This window comes from Polyodon spathula, chromosome 2 (genome assembly GCF_017654505.1).
Source record: "Polyodon spathula isolate WHYD16114869_AA chromosome 2, ASM1765450v1, whole genome shotgun sequence".
Lineage (NCBI taxonomy): Eukaryota > Metazoa > Chordata > Actinopteri > Acipenseriformes > Polyodontidae > Polyodon > Polyodon spathula.
Window position 1 is genome coordinate 70,347,613 of NC_054535.1, and position 13,680 is coordinate 70,361,292.

Sequence of the window (13,680 nt, forward strand, 5' to 3'; positions counted from 1 at the left end):
TATAGACTTTGAAAACATATCTAAATTACATGTGTTTTCATCTATCTATCTATCTATCTATCTATCTATCTATCTATCTATCTATCTATCTATCTAATCTAAATTTATTTTCTAAAATATATGATATATTATATATTATATATATATATATATATATATATATATATATATATATATATATATATATATATCCTCATATATATTACTTTCAGGAGTATTTACAATTTGAAATGTGCACTCCCTACGAGGGAAATTTTGTTAAGGCAGTTAATATTATGTACAGATATTATTTCATGAATGTCCTTTCTAATTGAAAACGCTACCCATACCCCTCATCTGAAGTGTACCCTTCTTTCCATGCAAGCTACGGAAACAATATTCCATCGCAACAGCTGTTGTTTGTGAGATGCTGGAAATCTCGCTACTTCTTTCTTGTAATGTCTCAGTGCTAATTCCCAGCTACGGGTGTGTTTTGGGGAATATGAAAATGCTTTTAAAATCGCGCTATGTATTCATTATATAAGCTGTTATTTGTTTCTTGTTCGTGTGTTTGGGAGTACTCTACAGTTCATTTTTACAATAGCAGACGTATCAAAGCCGCTCGCATTTGATTTAATAATGCGCAACCATTGTATCTTATTTCTGCCGTAGTAAACAAACAAACAAAACAAAACAAAAAACAGCGTATATATTAAACGATCGTGTAAACAATAAAACGTATGTTGACTCTAATTTTTTTCATTTTTGTATTTGTTTTTAAAAACAAATTGTAGCAGCAATTAAACACAATGGAAGGATCACGCGCGGGTTACTGTTGATATTCCACGGACATTTCATTATTGACTTTCATTAAACAGAAAAACAGTTTATTAAATGAATAAAAAAAAAAAAAAACTTTATGGGATTAGGGATGATTTGTATTATTATTATTATTATTATTATTATTATTATTATTATTTATCAATAAACCAGTAAAGTAATAAACAAAGTCATGTTTGCTCTGAAGACAATATCAAGCATCATTATTCTTCGGGAATATTGTTCACTACACATGTATACCAGTGCACAAGTATTTTAAATTGCAGATTAATGCAAGAAAATTCCTAGATAAATTAATCTAACATGTTTCACAAGTAAGAACGACCAGCCAACACACATACATACATACATACATACATACATACATACATACAGACAGAGATACAGACAGACAAATGCATAGGCCTATTTACAAACAACGAATACATACATAAATACATCAGTAAGATCAACATTCCCAGCGCTGAAACATTGGCCTGGATGAACAACACAGCTTTGAAGATAGAAATGAGATTTGTAGAAACGACTGTAAATGAGGGAGGGAGGGAGAGGTATGATGAGAAAGAGAGAAAGAGAAAGAAGACACAGGAAGTACAGCTGCAGCGTCTGCAAGACTTCAGGAGTTGTAATGTGATAATAGGAACAGCTGCTTGGCTCTCTCGTAGCCAATCAGCTTTCCACGAAAGGGGATGTTTCCGCGGTTTACGTCAGACCAATGGCGATTGAGTTCAATTCGAGCAGAGAGTTTGAGTGAGAGATAAGGACAGGAGTTCCTGATCAACCCTGAGACGAGGCACTGCAGCCCCCGCGCCGTACACTTACTTTCAACGTGAACACTCGTGTAGTGATCAGCGAGGCACAGCACTGCAGCGCCTCTCACTCTCTCACACACACGGACACATACCGTATATACATAAAAACTATACTGCAATCGCAGAAACCCCGTTCTCATATAAAACTGCCTCGCCTAATTTTCACAGTGGATCTAACACCTCCTTACTACCTTGACATGGGAGATATGGGAGACCCATCAAAAAGTAAGTGCGCTATTTCTACTCAATATGAATGTGTTGTGTTACTTTATGAGTGAATGTTTACTGGGCGTACATAATAATACATACTTACATGACAAAACATACCCTTAAGTTGCTATTATTATTATTATTATTATTATTATTATTATTATTATTATTATTATTATTATTATTATTACTTTGTTAATTTATTAGATTGGCCAGCGGGACAGTTCCTTGTCTTTCCATTGTTGTCAGTGATAGGACGCGTTTTAAGTGCACGCATTCTACAGGGCTCTGCGTTTGTTGATAAGATTTTTAATGTAGGTTTCTGAAGGTATCCCTAAATTCGCTATACTCAATCACTTTAAGACAGATGACAGTTCAAAATTACTGCTTCTGTATGTTCAATTTAACGATCATGTGTCCTAGAATGGGATGCAATAGAAACGTGTAACTTTTAAAAGTGTTTTTCTTAGTAGTAGCAGTAGTCGTAGTATCGATATTAATAGTATTATTAATATGATTGTGATTATTCGGCTGACAGGCAGCGTGGGAGCTGTTGTGTGCTGTTGTGTCTTGTGTCCCGTTGTAGCACAGGTCAGAAATACTGTAAGATATTGATTGGCGATACTGATGGCAATAATTACACTTAGGGCTTGGCCATGTTTAATGTTTTCCGCATGCATTTCACAAGAAACAGAAGGCTGGCTTCTTTTAAGAACTCTGATAGGTGTTCATTTAAAATCTGAATATGTATGTCATTTATTCTATTTTGTGTTTACAGAAAAACGGCTGCTATCGTTGTGTGTTGGCTGCGGAAATCAGATTCATGATCAATATATTCTGAGAGTTTCTCCCGATTTGGAATGGCATGCAGCGTGTTTGAAATGTGCAGAGTGTAATCAGTATTTGGACGAGTCCTGTACCTGCTTTGTTAGGGACGGGAAAACCTATTGTAAAAGAGACTACATCAGGTAGGTCTTTGAAAAGTGTTCTTTTGTGCTTTAAGCTTGGGCTCAATTTGATGTTATTATACCTGACTGATGAAATACAACAATACAGCAGCCTTTTCGAAGAACAGCTTTCATTTTACATAAACCCAAAAGGAAAAAGCAAATAATGTGTGTAACGTATTAGCGTAAGTGATGAGTTAAAAAAAGTACCCTTTTCAAATGTATTTACAAATAATAAATACAAAAACATCTATTATAAAAACATTACAATTATATTTCTTCACTTCCACAAACATGAGGATCTGAGCTTATTATTATTATTATTATTATTATTATTATTATTATTATTATTATTATTATTATTATTATTATTATTATTATTATTTAATTTTAACTCGGAGCATCCTTCTAAATTATAAAAACTATTTGAGATAACAATAATAAAACAATAAGATAATATTGTTAACAAGATAACAATAATGAACAAAGACATCCAATTGAAAGTATATAGGCCTATTACTAGAAATAAACTAGCAAATAAAAAAGAAAAAGAGTAAAATAATGAAAGAAAAAAGAAAGCTGCTATAGCTGGAGGGTTATCTCCTCGTACTCCCCGTTTATAAACTCAATTGACAATATCTGCCATGCTGTATCCTTTATCTTATCTGGCCTGGTGGATTTGACAAAGCAGATCACATCGCCCATCGCTTGGCTTGGAACACTTGGCATATTTAGATAATGAAAGTTCTTCCTTCCTCACATTCAGAATCTGCTCACTGATAACAGCGCGTAGGTAAACCCGGCCTCGCTGTTGTTTACCTCTAACGCCGGTGGCCATGGCTTGTTTATCCCGTGTTATATCCACCTGACATCTGCATAAGTTGTGTATTTCCGATGCATTTTTTGTTGCATTAGTAATAATGTGGCATAAGACATGTAAAATACAGGTTTATTTTTGTTGAATATATCTGATTTGATATGCAGACTACATTTTAAAAGTGTACTTTTTTTAATTACACATGTAGCTAGCTTTATTAACGCAGGTGTCTATCATGTATTAATTGGTACCAGACAACGCCAAGGTTTAATTGTGTATAGCGTTAAAACGTCTCCCCTGCCTGGGGTCAATGCTGTTTAGATATACACAGAATTGCACTTTACAACATACCTGTGAGATGGACAGACTGACTGTATGAAGCACAATACAGGCGAGTACCGTCTTCGGGGTATGTATGGCACACTGTCACAAGTGGTGCTATACCTTCCATTAAATACATTTGAACACATAGATCTAAATACTGCAACAGCATCGACTTGCAGACGGAAGTAAAGTTCAATACAAGTTCGTGTGAGTTTATGGGGAAGTAGCCTAGTAATCAAACACTTATAATAAATAACTGTAGAACTTGCATTGGACTCGTTAACAAATACATGATGTTGTAGAAAGCCTACCTAAAATCATTTTCATTATGACTGCGATCAAAGTTAATAATAATAATAATAATAATAATAATAATAATAATAATAATAAAAATAATAATAATAATAATATAAAATAATAATAATAAAATAATAACATTATTTTGCTTACACACACACACACACACACACACACACACACACACACACACACACACCATTTACTGTAGCCCGCTGATAACCATTCTAAACATAACGTAACGTCACTAATTTAAGGCAGAATGATTGATGACTGTAAGACGGAAACTTTATTGAAATACGTGTTGTGCATGAACTGATATTTGCAAAATGTAATTGGCAAGAAATCGTATAGCATCAGGCGAAGTATGTTCACTTGATAAATGTAATATTGATTCTATTTCTAAAGTATTCTATGTGTTGAAAGTTCAAAGCACATTTAAACAGGAAATGGAATATGAATGGACTGGAACGGGCCTGCCTGTACTTTCGATGACTAGGCGAGGGTGTCTGCTGGAAACAGTTTTGGAACTTTTTGCGTGATTATTTATTTTATTTTAAACTATTACAGGTAGATTACAGCGTATTAAGGTGCACATCATTCCAGTTTATTTGAATAGGCCTATAATACAGTAGAGTGTAGGACTGTCTTTTGTTTAATGTGTTGCTGTTTTATTTTACTGCAACGAGTAAAGTATACTATTAAGTGGGATTCTGCGGTTTCGCATACTTCTCGGCTCCTCATGATATGCACATGTAGTTTGTATATATCACATGCATATGTACATATATCGATGTATCTGTCAATGTGTTGTGTGTCTATCCCTCTGTTGTATACGCCACCCTCTCACTTGTATGTCTGTTACAGTATCTGTACTTTCAGTTTAATTGTCCCGGTTTTATGAATGTTCTCAAATTGTCAGTTGATTCCTCTCAATGTATGCTTGGAATCTGTATCAATTTTAAACACGGGCACAATAAATGCTAATAGTTTTATTTTTATCGCATTTATTTCAGGTTATATGGGATAAAGTGCGCTAAGTGTAACATAGGCTTCAGTAAGAATGATTTCGTGATGAGAGCCCGCTCAAAGGTGTACCATATCGAGTGTTTTCGTTGTGTGGCCTGCAGCCGGCAACTTATCCCCGGGGACGAGTTCGCGCTCAGAGAAGATGGCCTTTTCTGCAGGGCCGATCACGATGTTGTGGAGAGGGCAACAATGGGAGCCGGGGACCCTCTCAGCCCTTTGCACCCTGCGAGACCTTTACAGATGGCAGGTATGTTGAGTATGCTTTCCCATCAATAGCAGTGACATGGCGTGGCTGCACTCATTGTAACAGTAGCGCATGGAACGCATTACAACTGTAATAGAGTAACGCTTGTTTTGCATTTTAAAAGTTTCACAGATCGACGACATGACACCTTAGAATTCACGTGTATTTGATTGATTTAGTGTGTCCTATCACTTAATATATGTAGGCTATAAATTATCCTAATTTTCCACTACATCATAGCAGAATACACACGCACGCAGAACTCAACAACTAAAACACTTGTGGCCTTAATATGTAAACGCATTCTATACATGTACCCGACGGTCATGTATTTTTTTTTTTTTTTTTTTTTTGGGGGGGGGGGGGGGGGGGGGGATAAAATAAATAAAATTACATATGTTTAATTTTTTTCTAATTAGAAACAGTCAGTATAGATAATTTCTTGTCACTTAACATAATTAACGAATGTAAAAGAATTTTTTTTTACATTTTCCCGAAAAATTGTATATTCTGGGCTCTGGCAATATTTCATTATTGTTGGGGGATTATATATATATATATATATATATATATATATATATATATATATATATATATATCGTATTACTTTATCTCTAAAACAGCTTGGTCTCAGCCTTATGAACAAGACTAGCTTAGGGTACTTTATATAATGTTATGTACAATGAAGACACAATCGATAACCAATGGAAAAGCTGAACAAAAGGGAAATATACGATGTCTTCCAATAAACACTATACAGAAATAACAGGCTCCGCTTTTTTAAAAATCCTCCTAGCCAACGCGCCCAAAAAGACGTATACCTGGCGAGTTACAAAACTGTCAACATTCTGATCTGCACGAATTGACTTTTAATCTGATCGTGTTTTATCTACGAGTTTGATATCTTCCGGTGAGAGCCCAGATACAATTCTTACAGGACATTTAAATTTTTATCACCAAAAACAAAGCGAGACAGGCCAGAAGCGTGCTTTTAACTACATGTAATTAAACATTGCAGTCATCACAGTCACACTGTGTCAGCTGCACTTCAGTCTCTAAAATACAATAAACACTATTAAACGAAAAGCATATACATGCAAATGAATCGCAGGCAGTTTTGCATGTAAGTTTAAATTGTCAAAAGCCCACAGGCCGCAGATGAACGATATGCGGTGTAGGGCTTTAACCTATAATTGGGAACTGCATCGCGTGTTTTTCCCCCAATGTAAACTATGGTATGTTATCTAGTCTTTGGATACCTCTTTATGTCCCCATTATATATTTGGAAATTCACAATCTTGATTGCACCTTGTTTCGATTGTTACGGAGAAATGCGTTTGTGTGTGTGTGTGTGTGTGTGTGTGTGTGTGTGTGTGTGTGTGTGTGTGTGTGTGTGTGTGCTTCTTGTTACAGCCTATCAAAGTAACGGCAGGACGCTTAACAATCAATGTATCTCTTTGGTATTTATCTAGAACAGGCAAAACAGTAATGTGCAATGCTACGGTGTTTTATATACATTTACATAGGTATATTGCATTGATATGGAAAACAACACATTATTCTCTCGCTTTTACTTCAATTCCATTTGCTAATTATTTTAACCCAATAGGCTTTAACCCAATAGGCTACATTACCTTTTGTTTAACCCTACAAAATTAATGATTTGCGGCTTTTTTTTCTAAATTGGCATATTTTATTGCAGCAGTTACTTATGAATATTGTCCTCTCTTACAGCAGAACCTATCTCTGCCAGACAACCCGCGCTTAGACCACACGTCCACAAACAGCCAGAAAAAACCACCCGGGTCCGAACAGTTCTGAACGAGAAACAGCTCCACACCCTGAGGACTTGCTACAATGCCAACCCGAGACCCGACGCCCTGATGAAGGAGCAGCTCGTGGAAATGACGGGCCTGAGTCCGAGGGTCATCCGGGTCTGGTTTCAAAACAAACGCTGCAAGGACAAGAAAAGAAGCATCTTGATGAAGCAGCTCCAGCAGCAACAGCCGAACGACAAAACGGTAAGAACCCGGGACTGTTAGTCTCTATCTCCAGAAAACACAACGACACAAACGAAGAGCTAGGGTATGCCACTCAATTACAAGATCAACACTCATATTATTATTATTATTATTATTATTATTATTATTATTATTATTATTATTATTATTATTAGTTATTTAGCAGACGCCTTTATCCAAGACGACTTACAGAGACTAGGGTGTGTGAACTATGCATCAGCTGCATATAATATGCTCTCTCGTTTCGCGGGGCTAATTTCCGCTCTTGTTTAATTATTTTATAAAATGATAATGTTTTTTAATTTCCAAAAATTATTATTATTATTATTATTATTATTATTTATTATTATTATATTATTATTATTATTGTTGTTGTTGTTGCTGTTGATAGTAGTAGCCTAGTTGTGGTAGTCGTTGTAGTTTCATGGTATCCGATTCTTTGAATTAGAACAAATGGCAGCCAAGGCATAACTAACTAAAATGAATTGTTAATGCTATATGTATAATAAAGGAGTTTGTTTGGTATTCATTTGAGCTTTTTTTGATACACGTCTTGGATTCGAATGTTTATTAAAAGTAACATTCTAATTAAATATCCAAAGAAAGAATGCAGTGTTTTGACGATACATTATAGACTCATTTCTGGAAGTGTAAGGTCAGGCTATGTTGCATGCATTCAGTAGATTTACACTAGCTCTGTGTACAGCAAACGCGGTCTGTGTTGGATCATTTATATAACCCCATATTAATCCATGCTTTCGAGATGGATGCATATTGCAGAGTAAACGTGCAAAAAAGTAGAACTGCATCCAGTGGTGCCTTTTATATGAAATCCTAATATAAATCAAACGGCTTTGAACAAACACACATGTAATATGGCGAGTTGGCTTTGTGTTAAATTAGGTGTGTATGCATCAGTTCCTGTGAATGGGGTTTATCAGTTTTCACTTGCCTTCAAAGATAATGCAATCGCATGTAGTTCATACCGCAGAAATTCCACGACAAAGTAAAGCTTGAGTCTTTATTGGGTTTAATTTTGTAAAGGAACCACCGGAGCTACATAATGCGTTCAGTGGACTCGCATGAAACACAAGGAGTTGCCGAATTCAATATTTGACTTCCTCGCGTTTGTTATTGAATAATGCTTAGCCTACGACAAGCGTATGAGCTCTGTGGTTCTCAAGCTTTGTTTGGGGCTGTCTGCAGAATATCCAGGGAATGACGGGGACTCCAATGGTGGCTGCCAGTCCGGAGCGACACGACGGTGGTTTGCAAGCAAACCCAGTGGAAGTGCAGAGTTACCAGCCGCCTTGGAAAGTATTGAGCGACTTCGCACTGCAGAGTGACATAGACCAGCCTGCATTCCAGCAACTGGTGAGTGCAGGAACGAAGCACAAAGCGCGCTGTATATATGAGCATTACAGTAGTGCTCCAGAGCACACCCCTCTTACCATACTGCATGCCATACACTGCACCAAACCAGAGCGCATTTACATGTCAAACCAGTGTGGAAATAATAATAATAATAATAATAATAATAATAATAATAATAATAATAATAATAATAATAATAATAATATATTATTATTATTATTATTATTATTATTATTATTGTTGTTGTTGTTGTAGATATACACCGTTAACCACACCAGGGTATTAGAAAATCATATTTTAATTCTTGTTTACATTTTTGCCCAGTGTCCTTCTGTAACCTTAAAAGCATAATGTATTGGGCGTTTGAGGCATTGCATTAGCTGAACTGTTCAACAGATAGTCGATTAGACAAATCTTCAGAAACGTTTTATTAATGTATTATTAAGTAATCTCCGAGGCTCCGTTAGTGATTTTATTGCAATACAATTATTTTTCAGATGCATGCTTTTGACTAATAAATAACAAATGATTATGCTACATTGTTTTATGAGGATTCTAGTTGTCTCTTGTATAAACATACATTTACAACTGGATTATATGAATTCATTAAAGTATTTGAATGTCGTTTTGTTTTCTCTTTTCAAAAGGTAAATTTTTCAGAAGGAGGACCGGGTTCTAACTCCACTGGGAGCGAGGTAGCGTCAATGTCCTCTCAGCTACCAGACACACCTAACAGCATGATATCGAGTCCCATAGAGGCATGAGCAACGTGGACCTATTCAAAATAACAAACTCGAACAGACTATGGCTAACAATCAGTTCGTGGAACCCGGTTGCACCATCATTAATAAAAAGTACCCTCCATTCAACTGCACGAAGCCTCTTTATCCAAACAACCCCTGGTTGTTCGTGTACACTGTGAAGACAATCGTAAGATTTGCAGAAGCCCAAACCATGCTTCTGTGCATCCAGGACTTCTTGAAAAAAAAAAAAAAAAGATAACGCGGATGTGAATTCTGAGGTTGCAGGGAAATTTGTTCAAAATCTTCTGCACACCGTAGAGAATAATGAATGGACACACCCCCTCTCATCATTTTTAAACGGTGCGGTCTATGTTGGAGGCCATGTTGTCAAGTTGGTTACAGCCTTGCCAAAAAAGAAAAAAATAAAAGAAAAAAAAACTAAATCTGGAAGAGGTCTATCGTTTCTGCAAATAAGTGGACTAAAAAGGACAATCGAGACCTGCAGAAATGTACCGAACGCTGTACAGGATCAATGCTGAAATGCATATATTCATTGCAATGATTTTTTGGTTGACATGTAACTCAATGCCCATTTGATCCTGGTTCTATTCGCTTGTGACTGGTTCTTGAGATTCGCCGCCCCGAAGAAGATTGGAAGGGGACTGCAAATAGCGCTTTCCTGTTTTTATTTGAATTCTTTCCTTAAAAGCCCAAGTACTAAAGCATTGCAACAAGGTATACCTCTATTTTGCCACAAGCTTCGTGGAATTTTGTGTGTGAATTTGTGTCCTTGTGTCCGTCCCAGAACTTTTTTCCCAAAGATGTGTATAGTTGTTGATTAAAACAACAGTTTTTAGCTCTGGAAAAAAGACTTTTTTTTTTTTTTTTTTTTTTTTGTTTTGTTTTGTTTGTTCTTGTACTGCAAAAATATATAATTTATTATTTATTGTCGGAAGACTTGCCACTTTCATGTATATTTTTGTTTTGTTTGCTGAAGTAAAAAGAGAAAGAATTGTACTGTGGTCTTTGAATTATCTGTCAGATTTTACATGTCCTGTCTTTTCTTGAAGATTGTTAAAACAACGCCATATGTACATCTTCAGGACTATTTCACAAATAAAAGTTTGACATAAGTCAAAAAAGTGCAATAATTATTGAGTTTTTCTTAATTTGATTGAGCATTGTATATTTTTATAGAACCTTGAACTGTGTTCAGCCGTGTACAATTAACTTTTCAGTATTCTGATAGTAAACATATTTAAGTACGTTTGGTTCATGTTAATTGGTTAAACGATTACAATAAATGATGTCAATATTGAATTTGATTTGTAGTGCAATTTCTGAAAGCACGAGTTGGTCAAACTGTTTTTGTATTGGTATGTTAAGTTATAAAGAGTACCGCCGAGCCATTAATATGTTTTATACAAGAATAATTGAGCGAAAAATAGCGACTTATTTAATATAAAATGTACCAGTATGCAACTCTCATTGTGAACAGCCTGCTGCCAAACAGTAATACAAGAGTGGATATATATATATATATAATTTATCGACCTGAATTAAATTAAGTCTAACTTGCAATAACGTTTTGCAGCGATTTGCACTTTGTTAATGCTTGATTTGATTACTAAAGAAAACAAAATCAAGAATCTTACCGGCCTACGTTAGAAGTTACGACATTTCCCTGCCAAATTCGATTTGGCTGGATTAATTCAGTTCTCTGATATTATTACAATACTGCCTGCCTAATCAAAACTAATCGGAAAACAACCGATGCCGTCACGGGGGAACAACACATGTGAAGGTTGAAATGCAGGTTATTTTATCCAAATAATAATTCAATGCAAAAACAAACAAACAAACAAATACATAAGTAAAACATGTATCTTCTAATGCTAGTTAGGATATACTATACCGTTTATACATAATTGGAACCTATGCATTTGAATTTAAGAACTATTAAATATTTTAAAAAACTCAAATAATAATAATAATAATAATAATAATAATAATAATAATAATAATAATACTTTTCCCATCTTCTTGGTGGACCGTCCTTTTTTGGTACACATATTTAAGATTTTTTAATTTTTTAATTGTTATTTTTTTATTACAAATTCATAATCTGTCTTTCTTTATCTCAAATACTTAGACATGTTTAATCGTTGCCTCGAGAATAACGATCATTTACAATGAAATTAAAGGTGTACATGTGAAATGGATTCCTAACTCAACGCTCCGCATCGTGTGGATATATTTTGCTTCCCGTTTCGGTGCTGGTAGGGTGGGTTCATTTCGCCGTTGCGAGCGACCTATACTACACAAAGCTTATCACTTCAATATAAGTGACTGGTCAGCGATACTGGAATATCTACACTGTTGCCTCTCTAATTGATTTAGTTTTATAGCAAATAAAGAGACAGCCAGCATAAAACCAAGAGATGGGTGATGTAAGCTAATGCTGTACAGAACCCTTCTGTGCTAACAGGTTTCAGGTTGTTTCCTTTTATTTTTCAGATAACAGTAGGCCTGCATGACAGTAAATGGCATTGCTAGAGTTCAGGCGCCACCAACTCAAACTTTATAGCCTTCACTAACCCATGACGACAAGCTTCCCACACCTTAAGAAGGGATTAAAACAAAACAAACAAACAAACAAACCAAAAGACCCTTAGCTGTATGAAGAGTGGGGATTGTTATAAAATGTATTTATTTAATTGGATTGTTCACTGCCACGAAAACACACTGAATTGACATTCTGAGCGGCATAGGGTCATCTTCTAATTAAAATAATGGGATAAAAACCATGATTAATATCGTCCTTTTTTCTTTTGTCTTCTTGCATCATATTACCTGCTTATCCTTTAATTGCGGGTTTATAAAACCAGCCTGAAAGTGTTCAAATCCGATTTATTAAACGAGTAATTGTGTTCCTAGCCCCCAGGCAGCCGCATGCGGTAATTTGGGAATACTAACCTATACAGTGTACTTAAACTTGTTTGGTGAGTGAGCCTCGAGGGAGGTGCCCAGTATCTCGGAGGATGAAGACAGGGCGTTGTGTCTTTTTTTCTTTCTTCCTACAGAGGCCGAGCAGGTTGGTGGATCGTGGAGGCTAATCCAAACAAGTTTGATTGTAAGATCCTTAGTCTAGACAGAGGTGCTGGCTCGGCGGCTGCTTATCTCTCGCCGGGATCAGGTGAAAGGCTCGCAAAGCCCAGAGTAAGAGGACATGCAAGAAGATGGGGGGGGGGGGGGGGGGGGGGGGGGGGCGGCTAGGACACTGGTGTGACACGTCGTCCCTTTGTGTTTGACATAACTCCTGTATGGTGCAGTCGATCTCGACAGCGGTCTATCAGTTATGCATATGTTTTTCAATTTAAGAGGCTCGAGAACTATAACTGTATACCATATGGTCGTTACAGGAAAAATTCACAGTATGTTAAATTGTTCACATGTGTAAATGTCTATTTTGTTCATCCAATAATATTATTATTATTATATTAATAAGAAAGAAGAAAGAAACGAAGAAGAAGAGAAGCAGATCTCGTTCTTCTTCTCTTCTTCTTCTTCTTCTTCTTCTCTCTTCTCTTCTTCTTTCTTTCTTTCTTCTCTCTTCTTATTTTATTTTTTATTTTGTTTTTTACAGTGTAAAAAATATAAAACATTACAAATAAGTCACATTTTGTATATTTGTATTAGGGTTTTAAAATAAAATTAAAATAAAGGATTTTTTTTTTTTTTTTGATCCCCATGCGACATTTACCTGAAAAACGATACCAATTCCCAGTTATTAAATGACATAACTGAAAATAATAACAATCATAAAGATAAATAAATAAATAAATAAATAAATAAATAAATAAATAACACCTTACGCCGATAATCATGAAACTTTTTTCAAATACATCACAGATAAAATAACACTTTATCTAGTCACCACAGTCAATTGTAAGCACATATATTCTGGTTAGATTTCCATTGTGCATAATTATCTGGAACAGGAGAAGAAATCTTGCACCCAGAAGAAACGTCGCGACAATATG

At 35.5% G+C, this 13,680-nt stretch overlaps 1 protein-coding gene across 2 annotated transcripts; it reads left to right on the plus strand.

Moving 5' to 3' along the window:
* The first annotated feature begins 1,613 nt into the window (after positions 1 to 1,613).
* LOC121299798 (insulin gene enhancer protein isl-1) lies at positions 1,614 to 10,514 on the plus strand. Of its 2 annotated transcripts, none has more exons than XM_041227890.1 (6): positions 1,614 to 1,856; positions 2,620 to 2,809; positions 5,243 to 5,502; positions 7,234 to 7,520; positions 8,727 to 8,894; positions 9,542 to 10,513. In XM_041227890.1, exons 1-6 carry the CDS (start codon positions 1,829 to 1,831, stop codon positions 9,656 to 9,658), a joined length of 1,050 nt encoding a protein of 349 aa, XP_041083824.1. In that variant the 5' UTR covers positions 1,614 to 1,828; the 3' UTR covers positions 9,659 to 10,513. The 2 variants fall into 2 exon arrangements, with proteins under 2 accessions (XP_041083824.1, XP_041083814.1); XM_041227880.1 differs by having other exon boundaries at positions 1,741 to 1,856; positions 5,357 to 5,502; positions 9,542 to 10,514.
* Positions 10,515 to 13,680: the final 3,166 nt, after the last annotated feature.